This window comes from Apteryx mantelli, chromosome 2 (genome assembly GCF_036417845.1).
Source record: "Apteryx mantelli isolate bAptMan1 chromosome 2, bAptMan1.hap1, whole genome shotgun sequence".
Classification (NCBI taxonomy): domain Eukaryota; kingdom Metazoa; phylum Chordata; class Aves; order Apterygiformes; family Apterygidae; genus Apteryx; species Apteryx mantelli.
The window spans coordinates 69,412,255-69,435,651 of record NC_089979.1 but is presented as its reverse complement, the minus strand read 5'-3'; the positions used below and the strand labels follow the sequence as shown (position 1 = coordinate 69,435,651).

Genomic DNA, 23,397 nt, shown 5'->3' with positions numbered 1-23,397 from the left:
TCTTGGAAAAGGGGGCGCGGGACGGGAGCAGAGGCGGGGGGCCCATACGCCTCCACCCCTCCGTGGCCACTGTGGTTGCCGCAGCGACGGCCGCCGCCGCTTTTGAGGCACGGCGGCCGGCGCGGAGAGATAACGTCATACCGAGGCATGCGGAACGAGGCGGAAGTCCCCCAGGCGGTACGAGGAATGGCTGCGCGAGGGCGGTGGCGCGCGGGGCGCAAAGCGCGATGAGCGGGGGCGGCCCCGCGTCCCCCGGCCGGAGCGGGGCGGCCCCGCTGCCCGGAGACAGGAAGCGGGAGTCGCCGGCGGCCGGGGCCCCGCTCCACCCCATTATCAAGGGTAAGGAGCGACGTCGGCCTGCCTCTCCCGGGAGTCGGGGCGAAGGGGCGGCGGGGCTCGTCACAGCCCGCGTCGCCGATCTCTGTTTTGGGCGCCGCGCACCGGGGTGGGTGCCGGCCGTTGGAGGGGCGCGCGGCGGCAGGGCGGCGGTTGGCGCCGCAGGAGCCGCCCGGGCGGGGCTGCGGCGGAGGGACGGGCCTGTTGTTCCCAGTCCGCTCTGGCCTAAGGCAAGACATAGGCATGAAAGTTCAGGAGAGAGAATTTTGGTTTAGTTCTGAAACGCTTTGGCTGTGTTCGTAGTGAAATACTGGATTTGGCTGTTTGGGGATTTCCTCTCTTGCAGGTTAACAATGTTAGACGCTTGTCAGATGAATGTAGTGGAGTATCAGTGCAGAGAATTGGACTAACAATCCCTTAGTAGCTTTCCAGCCCTCTGTGATTCTATTAAATAAGTTGAGGCTTAAAGTTAGACACTTAAGAAAATGGTTTGATTTTCAGAAAAGCTGTTACGAACGTATCTTTTGACGTTTGAAACTCGGTGTCCTGGATAGCTATGTGGCTTTATTTTAGGAGGCTGTATTTACAGGTGTTCTGGGGTCCTTGCCACTGTCCTTAAGTTTCTCCATAGACACTCTACTAAGAAGAGCTTCTAAGCTTCCCCTAAGCACCTGGGTTTTGTGCTAGTTAATCTGTACTTAGAAGTATTTGAACTTTAACTATTTTATCCTAAGCTTTATTTATTGTAATATGTCATTCCCCAAATCTGAAATAATCTTTCTGTACTTTTTTGGATGGGGTGGGGTTCAGGTTATTGATTCAGATACATGTGGCTACAGTAGAGAGAGAGAGCTGCAAGGCAGAAACAAACAGGAGGATAAAAAGTAGGATAGTTCCTTTGGATGGCGGTGCTGGCTTAGTGTCAGTTTAAAGTGTTTATGGAACCACACTGTATTTTTATTGGGCTAGTCTTTGTTTGATGTGCTACCAGAGTTCTTGTAAATTAAACATGATTTTTCTTTATAACAGCTAAGTCTATTTCTTATGTTTATATATATATATAAATATATGTATGTGTGTATGCATGTGTATATATACATGTTTTTATATATACATAATGTCATAAATATTTTTTTAAGATTAAGCTCCAATTCTTGAGCCCTGGGAGACAGGGAGCAAGAGTTCACTAACTAAGAGTTCACTAAGAGTTCCTTTGTAGTGAACTTTGCTCATTTCTCACTGCAGAAAACTCCCACATCTTAAGCTGTGAATTTGTATAGAACTACAGCCTTCAGTTCAGCACTGCCTCAAATTTTTACCACCATTAATAGTCAGATATGAAAGCTGTATACTGAGGAGGAGGATTGAAACAGAGGGTGCTGAGACACAGAGGAGAACTGGGGTGATGGTCAAGGGGTGGGAGGCCCAGGTGGTGTTCTCCTTGATCCTACTGGTGAGGGGGGAAGAGGACTGGATGGATCCTGTGGGTCAATGATCTTTTGCACAGCTGGTGTCAGCAGCATGGTTTCTATGACCATGCGACACTGAGGATCAAAAACTGCTTGGAAGAGACAGGATCCACCTGACTAGGTGGGGCAAAAGTATCTTTGCCAACAGGCTGGCCAACCTGGTAAGGAGAGCTTTAAACTAGGAATGATGGAGAGAGAGAATGACCAACAGTCAAGCGAGGAAGTGATGGACCACGATGGCAGGCAAAGAGTCTGGGGTGGAAGGAACAGAAAGGACCTCATAATCAACAAAAGGGCTGAAGTGGAGTCAGCCCAAATTTATGCACATAAATAAGGAAGTGCCTATGGGACAACAGTATGGGGAAAGCTCTCATACCCCTTCTGGGAAATCAGGATGCTTCGGTGCCTCTCTGAAGTGCCTGTATTCTAATGAACGCAGCATGGGGAACAAACAGGAGGAATCGGAGGTCTTTGTGCAGTTACAGGGCTATGATCCCACTGGGATGATGGCGACATGGTGGGATAGCTCACGTCACTGGAGTACTGCGATGGATGGATACAGGCACTTTAGGAAGGACAGGCCAGGACAGGAAGGAGGGGGAGTTACCCTTTATGTGAGAGAGAGCAGCAGGATTGTGTGGAGCTCTGCCTAGGGATGGGTGAGGGGCCAGCTGAGATCTTATGGGTCAGGATTAGTAGGCAGACAAATACAGATGATGTTGTAGTGGATATCTGCTATAGATTGCCTGATTAGGAAAAAGAAGTAGGTGAGGCCTTCTTCAGATAGCTGGAAGAAGCCTCATGTTTGCAGGCCCTGATCCTCATGGAGGACTTTAACCACTCTGGTATCTGCTGGAGGGACAGCACAGCAGGACATAAGCAATCCACAAGGTTTCTGGAGCGCATTGATGACAACTTCTTAACACAGGTGATCGAGGAGCCGACGAGGAGAGGCACTGTGCTGTACATAATACTTACAAATAAGGGATGTGTAGGTCTGGGGTAGCCTTGGCTGCAGTAACCATGAGATGGTGGAGTTCAGGATTCTGCAAGGAGGAAGCAGGGCAGAAAGCAGATCACAATCCTGGACTTCAGGAGAGCAGACTCTGGCATCTTCAGGGACCTGCTTGGAAGAGTCCCATGGGATACAGCCCTGGAGAGAAGAGGAGTCCAAGAGAGCTGGTTTATATTCAAGGATCACCTCCTCCAAGCTCAAAAACAGTCTGTCCCAACCAGCAGGAAATCGAGCAAAGGTGGCAAGAGGCCTGCAGGGATGAATAAGGAGCTCCAGACAAAATTCAAACATAAAAAGGAAGCACACAAGAGGTGGAAGTAGGGACAGGTGACCTAAGAAGAACATAGAGGCACCGTCTGAGAATGCAGGGATGGGGTTAGAAAAGCTGAAGCCCACCTGGAGTTGAATCTGGCAAGGGATGTGAAGGGCAACAAGAAAGGCTTCTACAAGTACCTCAGCAGCAAAAGGAAGGCTAGGGAAAATGCAGGCCTGCTGCTGAATGTGGCAGGGGATGTGCTGACAAAGGTCACGAAAAGGCCAAAGTCCTCAACGCCTTCTTTTCCTCAGTCCTCACTGGCAAGTCCAGCCTTCAGCAATCCCAGGCCCCTGAGACCAGAGGGAAAGTCCGTAGCAATGCAAACTCGTTGTTAGTGGAGCAGGATCAGGCTGGGAATGTTTAAACAAACTGGATGCACACAAGTCCATGGGACCAGAGGAGATGCACCCACTAATGCTGAGAGAGCTGGCTGACGTCATTGTGAGGCCATTCTCAAATCTCTCTGAAATGTCATGGTGATCAGGGGAGCTTCCTGAGGACTGGAAGAAAGCAAATGTCACTCCAGTCTTCAAGAAAGGCAAGGAAGAGGATCCAGGGAACTACGGGCCGGCCAGCCTCACCTTGATTCCTGGGAACATGATGGAGCAACTAATCCTGGAAACCATTTCCAAACACGTGGAGGACAAGAAGCATGAATTTATGACTGGGAAATCAGGCTTAAGTAACCTGATAACTTTCTATGATGAGATGACTGGCTTGGTGGATGAGGGGAGAGCAGTGGGTGTTGTTTATCTTGGCTTTAGTAAGGCTTTCGACACTATCTACCATAACATATTCATATTAAAAAAAGATGAAGTATGGGCTAGATAAGTGGACAGTGATGTGGACTGAAAGCTGGCTGAACTGCCAGGCTAGGAGCATTGTGATCAGCAGCACAAAGTCCGCTGGAGGTCAGTCACTGGTGGTGTACCCCAGGGATCAGTACTGGGGCCAATACTGTTTAACATCTTTGTTCATGACCTGGATGATGGGACAGAGAGCACCCTCAGCAAGTTTGCAGATGATGGAAAACTGTGAGGAGTGTCTGATACACCAGAGGGTTGTGCTGCCATTCAGAGGGACCTTGAGAAGCTGGAGAAATGGACAGGGAGGAACCTCATGAAGGTCAACAAAGGGAAGTGTCAAGTCCTGCCCCTGGGGAGGAATAACCCCCTGCACCAGGACAGATTGGGGGCCAACCAGCTGGAGAGCAGTTTTGCAGAGAAGGAGCTGGGGGTCCTGGTGGACAGCAAGTTGACCATGAGCCAGCAGTGTTCTCTTGTGGCAAAGAAGGCCAGCCGCCTTGTGGGAAGGACATTGCCAGCAAGTGGAGGGAGGTGATCCTTCCCCTCTGCTCAGCCCTGGTGAGCCCAGATCTGGAGTGCTGTGTCCAGTTCTGGGCTCCCCAGTACCAGAGAGGCATGGACTTACCAAAGCGAGTCTAGCGAAGGGCCACAAAGATGACTAAGGGATTGGAGCATCTGTCATTTGAGGAGAGACTGAGAGAGCTGGGACTGTTCAACCTGGAGAAGAGAAGATTCAGGGGGTTCTTATCCATGTGTATAAATAACTGATGGGAGAGAGTGAAGAAGATGGAGCCAAATTCTTTTCTTTCTCGCGTGCTCGCTCTTTCTCGCTCTCTTTTTTTTTTTTCCTTTACTTTGAGGGTGGTTGAACACTAGAACAGGTTGTCTAGAGAGGTTCTGTAGTATCCGTCCTTGGAGATGTTCAAAATCTGACTTGGCAGGGTCCTGGGCAACCTGCTCTAGGTAACCCTGCTTGATTGCGGGGTTACCTGGATCCCTGTCCAGGGACTGGAGAGGATGATCTCCCGAGGTCCCTCCCAACCTCAACTGTTCTATAATTCTGTGAATACTCACTTTCACAGAGAAGTGTGGTGTGCAGAATATTAATTTGTTGCATTTTACTAAGTTGGTGGTTTGCTGAATAGATAGAATAGCCAACCGATATTATCCTGCTTTTCTTTTAAATTCATGTATTTTTTCAGCAGTAGTGCCTCTTGCTTTTAAGTGTGGTGTGCTACGTTGTGTTGTGTAGCCTACTACGGAGTGAGATGAAAACTAAAATTCTGACTTTTATTAATCTTCTAGATATTGGGGAAATTCATTCAAGACTACTGGATCACAGACCAGTAATTCAGGGAGAAATACGTTACTTTGTTAAAGAGTTTGAAGTAAGTATTTTTATCTTATCAGGAGCTATAGCCTGTCATAGTTTGAGACCTGAACGATTTTAGCATCTTTTTAGAGAATATAGTATGTATGTAAATTACTTCAGAAAGATTTGACACTTCTTGCCCATAGATTAAATATCTGTATTAAATATATTAATAAGTACAGATTAAAACATCTACTGTACATGTCTGCATCTTGAGTTTTAGTAAACAAGGTAGTAATTTTGGTCTTTTTATTTAAAAAGAATAGAAAAGCACATAAATATTTTTTCCTGCGAAAGACTGAGAGCAATACTGATGTAGGAGAATGCTGTGGTCCTAACAACTTAGAGAGTTCTGAATTGCTCAAGGAAAATATTGTTAGCAGGTATAAGATTGCATCTGAGTGAGAAACCAGCTTTATGCTCTAACTGGATTCATCTAGCACAGCTGTCCTTTAATTTTGCTTTAATTTTTGTTCTGTGGAAGAATGCAGTATTACTGGAAGAGAAGAGCAACAGTTTATACAAAGTAAGAAAACCGTTCAAAACAGAATGAATGTTATCTGATTGGCTGCAAATAAGGTTGGAGTACTAACAGTGTCAAAGGTGTTTTATGTACAGCTTTGCTTTTGGAACTGTAATAGTTTCCACAAGATGGCAGCAGAAGTTTAGAAAAATAGAATTTTGTGCCAATTAAAGGCTCTTAGTAGAGCCTTTATTAAAGAATATGCACTTATTAAAGAATATGGGAATCAAAATCTTAAAATTAGTCCTGAAAATATATCATGTAGTACTGGTAGTAATGTAGTGTGCAGAGATGATTTAAAAAAGTCATTTTAATGTCATTCTTGTTTCCAGTTATAGCTACACTTCAAGCAGATCTAATTTGTCGCCACAGTAGTTTAGCAAAATAAGGATGTGAACTAAACTGTCATCGGATTGGTATTGTATGGGTTTGAGAGTCATAAGGAATGATGTATCTTCTTTGATTTTTTCCTAAATAAATTATAGGATACAATACATAGTCTTACGTGGCTTTTCATAGGAAGGAAAATTCAAACTTAGATTACAAAAATGTAAAAGCTTTTCTCTAGCCTCAGAGCTTGGTTAAATTCATGTAGTTTTCTCATTGTGTCCAAAATCTCATTCTCTTTCTTACAGAGATTTCATATTTTCTTAGATCAGTGCTTGAAATTTAATATCTGGTTTATACTTTTGGGGAAAAAATAGGAAAGCAAAGGATTATTTATGTTTTTGCAGGTTAGAATTTCTTACAAAAATTATGCTTGTCTCTAACTTCGCGATATCAGATATTTTTGCTTGTAGTAGGCCCGTGCTTTTTCTTTCGATGATTAGCATCTAGTATGTAAAGGTTTTTTGAGTGGGAGAAAATAGATTTGTATTTAGGATGTTTGGAGTCTACTTAATGAAGCTACTTTACTTCTCTGTGCCTCTCTTTCTGAAGTTTTAAAATGGATATGGTGATCCACTTGCCTGCTTTAAGTGATGCACTGTGTTTGATTGCTTAGTATTGCTTTATGATTAGCAACTTGCAGTACAGGAATGCTTGTCTGCAAGTCTACCTACTAACTTAAAAAAAAAAAATGTTTAGAACAGGTCCCAGAATCCTTTTTATTATATTAAGGAAAGTGCCAGTGAAATTCAGAGTAGAATTAGTGCTGTGGCTTCAAAAAACTAGATTTTTTTTTTTTTTTGGTGTAAGCAATAAAGCATGGGCTGCTTCTTCTAATAAATCATGATCAGTGGTGAGCCAGAAGGGCCACCTCTTTAATCAGCTAAATTATGTTATCTTTTAGTCTTCATTGATCTGTTTCAATGAAAACAGTCTTATTTGCCTTATTTTTAACTCTGAATGAATATGAAATCTGGAAGGTCAGACATCGAGAAAGTAGCATCACTGCTATACTATTTCTCTATAATAAGTCAGTTACAAAAATGCTTCAAGTTATAAAGGTGCTTTTAAACTCTGTTTCTCTCTTGTTTTTGATATATAGGCCTGTATTAGAAATTATCTATATAAAACATTTTTTTCACACCACCTCTTCTATTAAGAAATACTAATATATCTCACCAGGACCAGGAACATTGTTGAAAGTATTCCTGTATCTTAGTGGCAAGAATGGAGCATTACTCTCTTTTTTCATAAAACTTATTTTATCTATTGTACTGAAGAAGTAGAGCAACACCTTAATAGACAACGGTGCAGTCTGTTGAGATAAAGCTGCTGGTTTATCAACTGGGAAAACATCTTATTTTGGAAAGTGGAATACCTTGTTTGACACTCACTTATCAAGTCACTTCCACTTTATTTTGTATATCTTGTATTAAAACCAGACAGATTATATGTTTAAGGCAGGCCATTGAGAATGGTGTCTTGTTGCAAAGGTTGAAAAGTCTCACTACAAATAAATATTTCTAAGTAGGGCCACAGATAGCAACAGCAAATAAAAACTGCAAGATATAAAGATCCTTTCTCTTTCAACTCCTCTGGCAGGAAAAACGTGGCCTCCGAGAGCTACGAGTGCTTGAAAATCTGAAGAACACAATCTTTGAGACAAATGAACACATTCTTCCGAAGTGTGAGCAGGCGATGCATGACAATCTAAATGAAGCATTCAAAAGATGTAAGCAAGTAGCTACTTATTTTCCTTGTTGCACCATTTTAAGGAATAATGTAGTTTGGATTTTGGATTCAAAATATGATTTGTGGAAGAATTACTATCTTTAGATACATTTTCTGCCATTGACGTGCTTTGTTCTCGTCTCAGTGAAATTTCAAAAGGGGAACAACGGGGACATATTTTGCTATTTATTGGTCCAGCCAGCACAACTCTTGCTAAGGTTACATTGAAGTTTCACGTTGACTTCACTAGAAGCTATTTCAGGTCAGTTTTCTACTGTGCACTTACAAACAGGAGGTAGTGCTGCATGTTGGGTCATGCCATGGACTAAATTTCAGTTTTCTGGATTGTTGCAATCATGCTGCACTGTGAGCTTCAAGTTTTTTAATTTACCTGTGGGAAAGCATAATACTGATTCCCTTTATTTAAAGTAAAGCTTTGCAGGTGTATAGATATGAAGTGTGATAATAGAGTTAGGTATTATTATCTTTAGTCACAAACAGGGTAGTAGTAATGATACTTATATGCTAATCCTAGTTACATAATTATAGCCATCTGCTATTTCTTTTATTCCTCAGATTTTAAAAGAAAGAGTTTATAATCTGTTGTTCTAATCTTGTCAGTATCTTTGTATTTTTTTCTTATCCTTTTATCAGGACAGCTTCTCAAAAAGGTATTTCAAGGGGGTGTGACTGTAAAGCTTTATCTGGAGCTAAGTTTATGCAGTTAAAACAAGTCAATATAGGGGTTTGGGGGTTTTGTAATATTTTATATATAGTATATTGTATAAACATTTAAATTCATATAACTTATTTATATGGCTTCTTGCATATGCAGAATAATACAGGTAGGTGATGCTGCACATATAACAAAGGTTACAGGAAAATACTTGAAACTTAAAATTTAGCTGTGCAAATAAGGCATATGTTCTAATACCTTCTAAATGGCAGTGCAGCTGTGATATTGCTCCCTGACTTTCTAATGTTCAACTGTGAGATCCATCATGATTAGTACTGCTTTAATATGATGACAGATGAGTATGGTATTTCATAAAACTAGGCTGTATTAGTGAGAGGGAGATGACTGCTTTGGAGAAATTGCTTGATTTCATTCTACGTGACGTTCATACAATAAGTGCTAAATAAGTTTGGAAAAAGCATCTGGATAGGAATATAGCTCCTATTTCTACTGATAAGTTTTCCTAGATGTAGTCTCAGGATAGAAGAGACTTCAGCATAAAGATGTTCTCCACGTAGATTGTTTTTACTAAATCACTTTTTGTATTTGGTGGGAGAAAATAAGAAATGAAAGCAACTAAACCATAGTGCTTGACCATCTGTTTTTACTTATTGACTTGCAAGATTTTTAGATCTCTTCTAAGGTGCTGAGTAGTGCACTCTAGCTTGTCAGCAACTTGAAGGAATGTGGGCACAAGAGGACTTAGGGGCCTTTCATTTTTTGACTTCTAGAAAGCACAACAGTTCAATTTGGTGATGAACCTCCAAACAATTATGAATGTAAAGCACATCCTGCAAATATTGGCAAATTTTTTTCTTGCAGAGGTAAGTGCTCCAATGGGTAAAAAGCATAGTGTCTGCATAGAATATTTGGCTTGCAAAAGCCTTGTCTGTAAGTGCCTTTCAGGTGAGTTTCTCTTTGATTTAGAACAGCAGATTGATATATTGAAATTTGTTCATTTTAGTGCAAGCTGCCAACGATATGATCCATAGACTCCAAGAGAAGGAGCGTGAAGAAAGGAAGGTAAAGGATGGATGGATAGATTTTTATAGTGTAACTAAATAAGGCTGTTAAATGCTTGTACAGTAAATCTACTTCCCTTCAGTAAAGTAAAACTTGGAAATACATTTTTCTGTATGTTATATACTTCTAGTAAAACATCTTATGGAGTGATTTCTGTACTTATAAAACACATACTGCAGTACACTACTGTATATTTTAGGAGCAGGAGTGTAATGGATCCCTAGCTCTTCCTGCAATCTCCTGTTGTGAGGAAACTTTTTATTTCCTTTGCTTTACTTTCCCCTCCTTGCTCAGAGCATAGTAATTGTTGCATACAGGGAAAGTTCAAATAAAAAAAATTATTTTTTGTGGAACAAAAAACACCTACTAACTTACCAGAATGGAAATGTAAATCTTTCCTAGTTAGCTGAAAACATTGAGCATATTATATATATTGCTTGTTGAAAAGGAAGTGTTTTTTCGCTTGTAGATGGGTTATTTAATGAAGGGCTATATTATAGGAACATGTGAATCATTGGAATCCTTTCAGTTGGCTACCCTTTGCTCATTTGAAGTACATGTGCTCTGAATCTAGAATTTGGAAAATTATATGAGAAATTAGTTTCACATTTTCCCATTACTCTTTCATGATTGTATTCCAGTGTTATCTTTTTACTTGCAAAATTGTAGTTATAATCACGGAGTGGTTTAGAAAAACTGAAGACATTTCTTTGGCTGTCATGAAAAATAGGCTGTGCATTGATTTATGCTAACTGATAGTCATATTTTTCTTTCCTTTTTGTAATCAATGAAGGTGGCCGGTTCAGTTGCAGTTGAATACTGGTACTGTGTGACTAGCACAGTACTGAACCTGAAGCTTGTTTGTGGTGTCTTAACACCGTAGTGTACACATTGATAGAGAACTTAAGTAGGAAATTCTTCTTATAGTTCTGCTGCTGATATTTTTAAAGTAAAACTTTAATAAGTTTTATAACTTATTAAATGACTGTTCATTTTACAAGAACTGTAACTATTCTTTTTTAGAATATTAGCTGTATGTTTCTGCTTTTTTTTTATATATATATGAACTGGAGCAATACTGATAGCTATTATTCAGGATTTTTAGTGTTTCTTTAAGTTTGTATAGTAAGACTTTTTGGCTTGAAACTTTCCAAATGTGATGAGTAACAGGTAGGTAACTTTTTGGAATTCTACATAAAAGTTGTCACTGTAGTTCAGCAGCTTGAGGAGAAATATTTTTTCCTCATTCTTCTTTCTCTGATTGAGTGTTGTAAAGAATAGCATTTTTGTAAGATCTAGTATCAAGTGATCAGTGTTTGCAGCCCTCCATGAAATTATTGCCATTAGTTTTTGCAGTTAAATTAATTATATTGCTGCTGAGTTAAATGAATTTGAAAATTATTTGTTATACTAATTATCTCTGCAGTTCCTTTCAGCTACTGGCATCAGCCAAGTAGTAAAAGAAAAGCTGTATTGTCTCTACCTGCAGTCTTACTTTAGGTGTAAGATAATTTGTGATTACAGGAGTGTCAATTGAAAGAAGTATTCATGGAATCCCTGCCTTGTTGATTACTTTCCCCATTTAGATCAGTAATATTTAGGTAGCAGTTCAAGCTGTGTATCACTTGAAGTAGGGGAAACTAGAGAAGACTTCATCAAGAAATTCTGTAAACATGTATTTGTGTATTTTATATATTTTTCTCTTTTTAGTTTAATACTTTTTTTTATACAGAGGATCCAGGCTTATACTGGAATTTGCCCAGCATTTCTCATGATAAGCCTCGCCTCTTAGTTGTTTGTAACATGAACTACCACGGTAACAATTCCCAAAACTTGTCTCTACTTTAAATGGTTTTTGTTGCTGTTGTTTAATTTCAGCAAAAATAGTCCAAGTAATATTAAGAGCAAGGTTTACTGAAATATGGATATTTTCACAAATGTTAATTTTTGGCATAGCCATTGACTGTAAAACAAAAATAGAAATAAGTACAATCAAACTGTTGTATGATTCAGTACAATATACAAGAAAGTTTTACTGATACTGTATCTTTGAAGTTCAAGCAATGTGCACTATTGGGTGAAAAAATTATTTCATAATCAGATTAAGTTTTTTTTCCAAATAGCTAATGTCCCAACTTAGTTGTTGGGAAGCAATCAAAGACAGGATGAAGCTATATTTGTGTGGTCTAGAGCAGGAAGCTTTATAGAGGAATAGAGCTGGAGTTCTAAAAGTGTTTGGGAATAAGGAGTTGTTTCTCGAAAAAAAAAAAAAAAAAATTCCAAATTTTGCCAAATTTACAGCCATGGAAAATTACCATTTGTACTACCTAGTAAACTTTTTCAGATGAGGCAAAACAAGTTTCTCCTATGCAGTAGGTGATAGTAAGTGCCAGTCGTCTTCCCGTAGCTTGTCAGTATCACTTTCTTCTCTAGTAGATAGCAAAAGCCTAAAGTATAATTTACTATTACTGACAGATAAACAGCCTTTTGATTCAAGTAATAGAAATCTACAGCATGGCAGGAAATGTTGGATTATCTAACACATAAGACATTGCAGTTTAGAGCTAATTATTGAGACACTTTTCTGGTTCCTGGCTAAATACTTTGCCAGTGCCGTACAATATCATAAATTGACTAAGGCTTTGGTTTGGCTCAAGCATACATTTATACTTCAACTTTGCCATATTACAAAAGCCATGAGATTTTACCTAACAGCATAATCTGTTCTTCTGAAGCCTGAGTATGTTGTCATAGTATCAGCTTCTGTCTTATTATCCAGCATAGGTATTGTTTTGATATCTAATTGTATAAATATTTCTTAGACACTTCTTGGCTGGATGAGCAGAAGAGTAAAACCTTATACAGTTTCTGAGGTGGCTGTGTTGTGCTTATTAGGTGGTGTTTTCTAATTATGTCTGACTTAAAGGGCCTGTGCTCTTTATTTGTTTTTACACATGAATTTAGATTATACTTATTTTACAGCATTACTCAGTTTTAGTATTTACTTGAGATGACAAAAGGTAGGATTTAAAATTAGGTTATACTCTGAAAAGTTGTTCCATGAAAATACTCTATTTTCATGTTTGTATGTGCTGTTCTTTGTGAAATGTTATTAGTTTACAAGTTAGAGTTCTCCAATTTGCAGCCCTGAACCCTAAAAATCAAAGTACCCGTTTGTTTTATGAATCCTCACAAGTAATCCAAAATTTGCAATTAAAAGTTTTCAGCAGTTCAGGAGTTTCATACATCTTCTTTTCAAGTATTTTCCTGACTCTCTATGGGTCACAATTTATTTCAGTTCTCTCTTACATAGTTGTATTGGTTTTGCAAAGTTAAAGTTTAAAACTAATAAAAATTAACACTGAATCACTGTTCCTCATATATATATATATATATATATATATATATATATATATATATATGATATTACAGGCAAGGTAACTTGCCTGTAATATTAACATCTCAGAACATGGACTAATATATACATATACGAGGAAAAGGGACTATGTTCACATCCAATTGTATCTGTGCTTTCAAACATGTACAGGCATTTTTTCCTTCTTCATGACTGTGAAAATCATTCATTTTAACAAACCAGAAGATGGCTACACTGCAAGTGCTTTCTGAAAAACTAGAAAAATTCATTCTTCTACCTCCCCAAAATATGAATACATATTTATTCAGAATGCTTGCTATATTCTTGTGTTGTCTGATAAAACAAAGTGCCTTCCAACTGAACATCAGTATGCAAAGGGAATTTCAAATGTTCAGTCTCTTACTGTCTTATGTCACTTAATGGGGCCCAGCTACTGAAATTCTTTGGGTTATTGTGTGACTTGGAAATTAAGATGTTTGACATGATTCTCTGACTTGATGAATTCAGATAAAAAAAATACACACACACACACACACAAACCCACCTCCGCTGTGTTATTTTCTTCAACCTGCACAATAACCAAGCAGGTAAAGGGTATAGTTCTGTATTCCTGTAGCAACTGACTAAAAAAAGCATATAAGAATACTAAAGTGCTTTAATGTTCAGGCTAGTTACCAGCATAAATTGTCTAGAACTTAATTATTCAGTGTAGCAGGGACTGGAAATAGATCTCCACCATTAATGTAAATGCCATAAGCAAAAGTGGGGGTTTTTTGTTTGTTGTTTTTTTTTCCCCCACTTGCCCAGTGAACACATCTGGTTAAGGAAACTGAGATCTATATCCTGGAATACTCTGTAGCTTTGTAATATCAGGACTTTATTGTGAGGTGAGATTTGTGAATTAGATTCTTTAAGTAAAAAGATAACTTGCCTGTAATATTAACATCTCAAAACATGGACTACTCTGCATACGGCCAGCATGAAGCATTTGGGAAACTGGTGTTGGGACTAAGATGTCTGGAGACATAAAACATTTCCATGTTTAGATGGTAGCTACCAGAAGACAGAGAATCTGTTTTGGACTCAAGAGCCTAAAATGCCAGTTACAGAGCTAAACCCTTTTGTAGGTCTGTGCTCTCTGGATAGGTTCTCTGTCCGCTGTTCTCTTAATTACTGCAAGGAACTGGGAGTTGTCTGACACCATGGTAGTACATTACCACTTTGGAAAAAATTAGGACAGCAACTACAGCTGACAGCATGAAGCAACAACATTTTTTTCTGGGAAGACTCAGGCTTGCGTGTTTGGGTGTGCAGATGACATACCTCATGGAACTTTTCAGAAAAGAAGAGCCATTCAGATAATGTATTGTATCTTAATTGGCTGTTTTTTTCTCTTCCTACATGTGGTTTGTAAAGGTGGTATGTTTATCTCATGCATATAGGTTGCATTTTGGGGGAAGCAATAATTCACTAATTTGTCCTCTAAGGAGTGATTTTATTTTTTTAATCTGAAGTACTGAGACACAGTAACTGATTGCTCAAAATGCTGTTAAAAATTTCTTGAATGCAAAGTTTCTGAGAACATGCAGAAGCTGGAATGTGAATTATTAACAATTACTTTATTCATGATAACTTTTGTTTTAACTCATGAAAGAATTATTGGAACTTTGTATGTATCAGCATCACCTAAGTGATTCAAATCTCTAGAGATTGATCATTCTTACTGTTGTCATACTTGTATCAGCGAACTGTAGGAGATACTTAGAGCCTGAACTTGTTTTAATTTTCAGTTCATATTTAGCAAGAGGAGGAAGTATGTATTTCAAAGACTACACCTCTTAAATGCTGTACAATGAAGTTTTCATGGTGTTTTCTACTTATCATGAGTTAAATGTGCAGTGAATTAGTGTGTCTTAGCTAGGGATCCTGCAGCTTAAGAAGATAGCACCTATTTGTATTAAATACTAAATTTAGTAATTACTAAATTTTAAATTGGTTGAGGTTATTTCTTAGTTTTTGATTCGCCAGACTTTGAGGAGTGAGAAATGTAACACAAGGACATTGGCAAAATGAAAAATAACCTGCAATTCTGTTTCCTTAAAAAGAAAATATTATTTTCCTTACCTTTATGAAATCGATTAGAAATTGAATTGCCAGGTGAATATCAGGTTCTACACACATTAATTTTGATCTGTGCATCAGTGATGTGACTTTCATATTAATTTCCACAAATCTATAAATAAGAAAATTACAATTTGCTAGTATGAAACACCTCAGTATGTATCTACAGGTCATTAGTTTACCTCATAATGTTGACTTTTGGAAACTGTTTACTTTTTGAGACTGACTTTCACTTAACCAATACATATCCATGCTATGATGCATATGCATCTTGAAAAGCTTTGTATTTTGTGGATTTTTCATGTATGCCAACAGTAAATTTAACAAGAGAGACTATTTCATCTTCCAAACACCTTTGTGCATTCTAGCTCTGTTATGCCTACAGTTACAGTTAAGGCAGTATACGTTTTGCATAGTGTCCTGCTTTCATTAGTTTTTCCTCTTAGGTATTAGGGTCAATTAAATAAAACACAGAAGTTAATAGCACTGAATATAAAGAGGACATGGGAGAAGTGGAAACCATTGTAGTAAGAAAGCAGAAAACATGGCAAACCTAAGGATATTTGCTGAAGTACAGTGTGGAACTTGTACTGATAAACTGAATCTTTTGGTGGCCCATTTTTGTGCTGGAGTTGGGTATCAGTGTCCTGCATGGGAACTTGTGTCCTCAAGAGACTCTATCAGTGTCCTGCTGAGGGCAAGGCTATACCACTAGAGCAGCTTGTTACAGGACAGCAAGATGTTACAGGACATGCTTGGATGAAGGAAGCCATTTGAGTACCTTAGCTTCAGGGATAGTGTCTGGTGCAGTCTGGGTCTTGCAGTTGGACTTGGACATAGGAGGAGTCTGTCTTTGGTCAGGATTTCTCTCTCATATTGTTCTCTGATATCTAAGAATATTCAAGTGCCAACTGGAGCTTTTCCTGCACTGATAGTATTCATGTGTCTCTTGTGTGGACTCTCTAATTTCTAATTAGAAGCAGACTTACACTGCAAAGTATGCTTTGGTTGAAAGGTGTGTACCTGAAAGCAGAAATCCTTTAGCAATTGTTATTTCTGCTCCTCACACAGCTACTAATCTGGTAGGAACAGGAATATTGCGTGTGTGATGGGGTCATCTTGAAACCACGAACATACTCACTCAGCACTATGTAAATGGTTTAGAGGTGCTGCTGCTAACAGTTGGATTTGGATTTGTGATCTAGGAAGGAGAGCCTTGGTGCATGAGATGTACACTGAACTTCTACACTGAAGTTTTCTGAACTGTTATTAGATTGTGAGAGTGAAAACAGTATTCAAAGTCTCTGCTGTCTTTTAATTGGTGTTTGTCATTCTTGCTTGTTTGCTCTAGCATATGTTAATTTTATTTTTCTGATTTATAAAGTGTTTATTATTCATACTTACAACTTTCCACTGTGTTAAAGGCTCAAACTGCAATCCTATAGAGTTGCCTTATTTCCAGTATAAACCTTACTCTATAAAACTTAGTTGTTATTTCAGCAGAGTGCTGCTTACATTTATATATTTAAAGAATAAGCAGTTACAGCAATTGCTCCTCAGTTCTCAAATTTTTTTAATTTATACCTAAGCATATATATTAGGCAACCTACATAGCCTGGCTGTATCACTGGCTGTAGCATCACTTTATTTCTCAGTGTCACTTCTCTTGTGCCAGAAAAAGCTAAAGACATTGAGAAGGGGAAGGGAAGAGATTTTTTTTGGAGGAGAAAGGAGTTAGTCCAGTATTTTTGATAACTTAAACTTAGCTGTCTCATGCTCCCTAAATGTCTACAATGGTTTTACCAGCTAAATCATTTTATATCCTTGAATAGAAATGGTGCTGTGGAAGATGCAAATCGCAAGTAGCAACATGAGTTTCATGTTTATTTTAAGCCATTCAGGTGCCATTCAGGAACATGGGTTAGTCTAGAACTGAGTGGTTCAGGTAGACACTTTGTCATCCTGGCAAAAGCAGTGTGTGTGATTCACTGACAGTTATATCATGTGGTGCAGTAAAGACTACATAAATAGGTTTCCATTGCATTTAATTTGCTAAAATACCAGAGGTCTAAAAGAATGAAGCTGTATAATAGTATTTATTCGTGCTCTGCAGTTCTGTACATAGAAAATAGTCATCATTGATCAAAAAATGAGTCCTCCCTTTTGCTGGAAGATGGAGCAAACATAAGAACAACTGCCTTATGATTGATATATGACTTTATTAGACATAAATTGCAGTGAGAGCTAGCTGGCTAAAACATAAGTACTAACTGCCACATTCAAAATATTGAATATCTATGTTATTTTTGTATTTCAGTTTTTCCTCTTTGTGTTAGAGGCTTTTTCATCAAGACTTGTATCTGACTATGCTGAACTTCCACGTCACAGTATAGTGGAAGTGTTCTACTTGTAAAAATTTATTCTAGTATGTAAAAACACATTTCAATGAATGAGACATTCAAGGGGAAAGTAGCAAATGTCGAGAAAAGAGGAGCAATACATTGAAGTGTTGGCTGACATATATGATTTATACATGCTTTTATTAACCATCTTCATTTGTTGTGAAATGTAGAAGTATTCTTTTATTTGACATTGCAAGCAGTAAGAAAAAAAATGTTGTGTCTTGACTGTTGAAGTGGATCCTTTAATTTCTGGTGATGCACTTATACATAAGTAATGGACATACATAACTTGCTTAAATATTGTTTTGTCTACCAGTCACAAATATGAAATATAGTGGGCCTAATATTTTCCTCATAAATCAGCCTATGGTAATGCTTCCAATGTGTTTTTAATCTATTTCATACATAATGTGGAACTGCACTCACTTGCCATGCTAGGTGCAGTTTCCCAGTTCTTTGACATTTCTAAGTTGGAGAAGTTGAAAACCCTTTGAAACAAAATAGCTACATTTTATTTAAATTATTTCTATTTTGGTTACTAAGAAGCTATCCCAAAATAGATAATGCTTCTCAAATGATGGACTCTCTGAGCCTCCATGTGTCAGTGCGCAGCTTCTTTCAATGCTAACCAACCCCAAAATAAAAAAATCTGTTTGTTTGTAGTGATTTTTTTTGTAACTAGAACAAGGGCTAAAAGCACTTAATACCATGTTCCTGAGATCAGAAGTTCATTTTAAAAGAGAATATGATTTTGCGAGATAATCCATATTTATATCAGCTGCAGTGTTGGAGTGTTTCTAACATTGCCAGTAATCAGAGGAGCAAATAATGAACAAGTATATTCTTCAGATGCTAACAGAAGTTGACTAGTAACTTTAAAATGACTTTCCATTTATATAGCTAATTTTCTGTGGTTACCAGAGTGCGGCATAGAATGCTATTTCTGCTAACATTACAATGTAAAAGGCATTGTAAACATTACCATTTCTTCTGCATTTACTATACCATATAACTATAATTACCTATCTTCTTACTTTCACCTTCCACTGAAGTAAAAGTCCATTTTCTCTGATACGTTAACATTATGTAATTTCATGGCCTCATTAAACCCACTGTTTTAATCTGGAAATGGTTGCTAAAACTTGCCATTTTCCTCATCTCAGCTTCAGACTGACAAGCTAATTGCTGGTGAAGAGAACCGCATAGCCCACTGGGAGACATTCATGAAAGAACAACAGAACAAACGAGCAGAGGTGGACGAAGAGCACAGAAAAGCTATGCAGCGCCTCAAAGAGCAGTATGCTGACATGGAGAAGGAACTAGCCAAATACGTTTCTTTTTAAGACTTTTCTTTTTTAGTAATTATGTTTATGTGCCAATACCCAGTTGCTTCAGACTTATCAAATTGAGATTCTTTTGGAAAGCTGAAACAAGTAAGAAAAAAAAGAGAATTTCCTCCATAAGTTTGGTATGGGAAGAAAAGTTTTGCATGCTTTCAACTTAAGTGCCTCTCCATGCTTGTTCTGTTCAGGGTCAGTGGAGTGCCAGTACTTCTTAGTTGTTGGAAGGTGGAACTGGAAACTACATTGTGCGACTACATCAGCTCACAGAGTTGCAAAATAGAATTCCCTGCCTTGTGCAGACAGTGTCATATCATTAGGGAAAATAGAGCCTAATGTAATGTTAAGTATCCCAGTATGCAATCACAGCCCTTTCTCCAAAAGTACATGTAATAGGTTCCAGCCATAGTTAGCTGAGAATTAACTGGGAAAACTATAAATTCCATTCATAGAATTCAGGAAAACCAGCTCGTGTTACAGAATACAGTAGGTTTTGAAAATTCAGTGATGAAAGATCTCAGAGTGGTTTTAATCTAGTTATAATCCCAACTTTGGCTTTTTTATCTTAAGTATTATGAAGTAGAGTTGAGATTTAAATGGTTGTTGCTAACATACTAATAAAAGTGGCTAAGTGATCTTGGACAACACATCCTTTTCTCTCCCTCTGTCTCAGACCTCTCTTTCCAAGCATTACTGTTCTAAACAAAGCCAAAACAAGTTCAGAGGTAATCATGAGAAGCATATTGTCCTGTATTTATCTTAAATATTTGGTGTGGTTTACTGTTAGTTTACTTAACAGATTAACTTGTTAGAACTATGTTAATCTATAAAACAATTGAGGAAAGATTTTTTTCTTTATTGATGTAACAAATGAGCAGATTAATGGTAAAACATCTGTAGTACCAATCTGTTTTCTTACTAACTGTTATGGAGTACGTGAAGCTCCTGTCACTGCTTTCCTTTATTTAAAACTTGCATTTAGCAACAATATAACTGAACAAGTTAACTTAATCTATTCATTAACCAAGCAAAGTGAGACATCGTAATTTAATGAAAGTTGCTGCAAGCTAACCCATACTACAGGAAATATCTTTCCATATTTTAACTGCTATGCAATATAGAATGGAAACAGGTAAAAATAAACAGAATTTACCCTTTACCTGTATTTCAGCAGCAATATGCAAACAATGGTTACTTGTGTAAGTTTATGGCTTGGTGTCAAGGCTCCATTCCTGGCAGCATGTTGATAGTGTGATTAAAGTTAGTAGAGGAGATGGAATAAGTATTTGAGATTTCTTTCAATAACACTGAATTCCTGCCAAGCTGCTCTGTCTGCTACTGTAGGCCCGACAGCTCCATCAATCATCATCATGTATCTGGACTGAAAAGAGGACTTGCTGACACTGGGGCATGCTGGAATGTTGTTAATTCTCTGTTGTGGATGGAAAAAATGTAGATGTCTCAAAAGTATCCCACACTTGAAAAAGAGGAAACCCTCTTTTAGAACAACTCCCATTTAAATAGGAGGTGACTTCTGTAATATTTTTCAGCTTATGCACCCACTGATGAATGTTATAACTAAGCTCAGACTTTCATTTATGAAGAAAAGGTTAGTTCTTGTTTAGAGTCGAGTCTGGAGTAGTTTCTGATTGTTTTGAGGACAAACTGAAAGTGACTTCTCTCTGACAAAACGTATATGTACTCAAAGCCCAAATATCTTTATAACAAAGTGCATCTAACTGTATTCTGAATGCATTTTATTTTTGCACTGATAATTTTTATTAAAACTTATATATCTCATTAACTGTGCACTGGAGCTGTAGAATTCAGTATTCCTCCAATTTGAGGGCTCTTAAGCAATGATACAAGTCTTGCAAGTTGGATGTCCACTAGAAAATAAAGAAGTATTTCCAAAAACTACTGGGTCCTGTGCTCCTGATTCTTTGAAAAGCTTCTTCTAAATACTAGTGATGAAAATGTGTTCCTCTTTTTGAATGATACAGGTATTTTTATGCTAAAAATAACATTTCTTCAATGTCTGTGTCTGGTTATTGGCCTACTCTCATTCAGTGGGGAACTACCTGAAAAATATCTAATCCTGAATTCAGTGACTTTCGCTTTTTTCATATATATATGCTGTAGTTTTTGAGGTGCTTTGAAATACATAAATTGCCTTTGGAGAAACTTGTCAACATTTAGAGGAAAACCTGTTTTTCTGTCATAGTGCTAAAACAAAACAAAACAAAAACCATGCTATGTCTAATCTCTTATGTCAATACAGAACATATCTGACAGATGAAGAAAGGTGCCTACCTTCAGCGGTTTTTTAGCAAGGTGAGAGTGTGGTCTGGCTTGACACAATAGTGTTGCACAGTGTCTTTTTAAGATTCAAATTCTGTTATCCAGCAAAGAATCTTTACCAGCTGGGAGAAATAGAATAGTTTCAAAGTTGTTTTATGGCATTTGTGCATGGAAGAATTTTAGCTTATACTTGCAATGTTTACATGATTAAACATTATAATACCTTTGAAAATCTTTGAGGAATGATTTAATCCCTGTCAAACTTGATAAAAGTTTGCATTGGATTCTAATAGGAGCTGGGTCTTCAACATTTAATTAAATTTCTAATGCTAAAGGTGAATTTTGCAATCCTTCCTTGCACCAGATTATGCATATAACTTTTTGTTTAACACTGCTTATTAGACTGAACTGTAAGTTTAACTGTTGTTAGTAGCTGGAAGTGTGTTTGGATGACATGTAATCACTGGAATATTCATGTAATATTTCTATTCTAACATATACACAGCAATAAACTGGTATTTTTTCATATGAAAACAGCTGCTGCTGTATTTAACAGTAATAATCAACTCAGTAGTTCAAGAATTACTTACATTTTTGTCTATTGCCATCTTGCTTTAAAAATTAAAAAGCTTCTGCTTAGTTCTCCTTGGGATGTATTATACTTAAGGCCTCACGCTTTTTTTAATCTTGAGAAGGAGAGAGAAAGCTGATTTATTTGTTCTTATTCTGCTTTCTATGCTGATACTAGGTAATACTTAACACTAACATTAAGTAATACTAGAAAAATTCCATAATTATAGACAGAGTATTGTATGTTCTCTGTCATTTTCATTTATGGTTTGTAAAGTCTTTCCTCAAATACTATGCTTTTTCAGTAGACAAATTAGACTGCAAATAAATGGAATTATCATCTGTGATTCAGTTGATAATTGGTTGATGACTGGTTATAGTTCACTCCTGAGTTGAAAAGCTTCCTATGTGTCAAGGCTGTGAATTTCGAGATTTACAAGTATTCCCCAGTAGGTGTCAGCACAAGCCTGTTAAGGAAAGTTGGAAAGCCCTGTCTGTTTGTGTACAAAGTATAGAATGTAATTCTTTCTGCTTTCAGTTGTAATTCAGTATTTTGTATAAGTACAAAACATTTAGTGGATCAAATGATATGCTTGTAAATTAAAAAATGACACTACTCATCAACAGTATTTTGCCCCAATAGTCCTCAGAAAAGCTTACAAAAGATCATTGTTAGTATGATTTATATAATGTATGGTGATCTGAATACTGTCATCTGTAATGCTTGTGTGTTCTCATTAGGGTTTATTATACTTTAAAGTTAGACTCAGTGTAAGAGGTGAAAACCTTAAAATGTGTTCTTCTACTGCTGCCCAGTTCAAGGTATCAAGTTTTCTGAAATGGTTTGAGGCAAAGTGTTATGCTTATTGATAGAGATCATGCCATAATAAAAACTGGGAACATTACAAAATTTTTGTGAACAAAATTGTTATAAAACTTGCTTTTAAACAGGACAATTATTTTTATTGTTTATAATTAAATGAACTTCTCAAAGTGGTAAAGATAGAGTATACTTGGTGCTGTTGGTCTGGCTTGTGTTCTGTTTGTCAAGATACAGTAGAATCTGCAGGAAGATATGATTGCAGCTACTGTAGCAGCATTTTAATGAGTAATACAGCTTTCATAAATCATTCAGTCATAAGATTATTCAGAAATTCCCAAATAACATAGATATTTAAAAGAGAAGGGAGAGGTCAAAAACACTTAAAAATTTTTATGTATGGTTAACAAAGGAAGTTTTATGTAAGATTTCTTTCAACCCTGGGAAGTATAGTACTCTATTCAGTTCTGAAGGGTGTACGGTATTAGATGCAATACCTTTACAGTGTTATAGGTGGCAGTTTTATGTATAGTGATGAGCAAAGTAATGATAACTTTATTCAAGACGATTGTGGGCATATTTTTTCCATCACCATCGAAAGTATGAAGGGACATTTTATATCATCTTAGAAAATATCATCTTGCTTTTTGAAGATGCAAAACTTTAGTAAATTTGTATGAATTAAATGGGCAAGTATGTACATACCTTACTATATAAAGATAGGATGGCCTCATATGTAGAAAGGGAAGCAGA

General features: G+C 37.6%; 1 protein-coding gene across 1 annotated transcript; it reads left to right on the top strand.

Annotated features, from left to right (window-relative positions):
* The first annotated feature begins 165 nt into the window (after window positions 1-165).
* On the top strand, window positions 166-22,780 carry BLOC1S5 (biogenesis of lysosomal organelles complex 1 subunit 5). Its single transcript, XM_067290839.1, has 5 exons — window positions 166-339; window positions 5,248-5,330; window positions 7,827-7,956; window positions 9,656-9,714; window positions 18,777-22,780. Exons 1-5 carry the CDS (start codon window positions 228-230, stop codon window positions 18,954-18,956), a joined length of 564 nt encoding a protein of 187 aa, XP_067146940.1. The 5' UTR covers window positions 166-227; the 3' UTR covers window positions 18,957-22,780.
* The last annotated feature ends 617 nt before the right edge of the window (window positions 22,781-23,397 follow it).

Bases quoted from the DNA above. Each gene is read 5' to 3' on its own strand.
- BLOC1S5 (XM_067290839.1), top strand. From the start codon at position 228: ATGAGCGGGGGCGGCCCCGCGTCCCCCGGCCGGAGCGGGGCGGCCCCG. The intron at 340-5,247 runs GTAAGGAGCGAC...TTAATCTTCTAG, and splicing joins GCTCCACCCCATTATCAAGG to ATATTGGGGAAATTCATTCA. The intron at 7,957-9,655 runs GTAAGCAAGTAG...TGTTCATTTTAG, and splicing joins AAATGAAGCATTCAAAAGAT to TGCAAGCTGCCAACGATATG.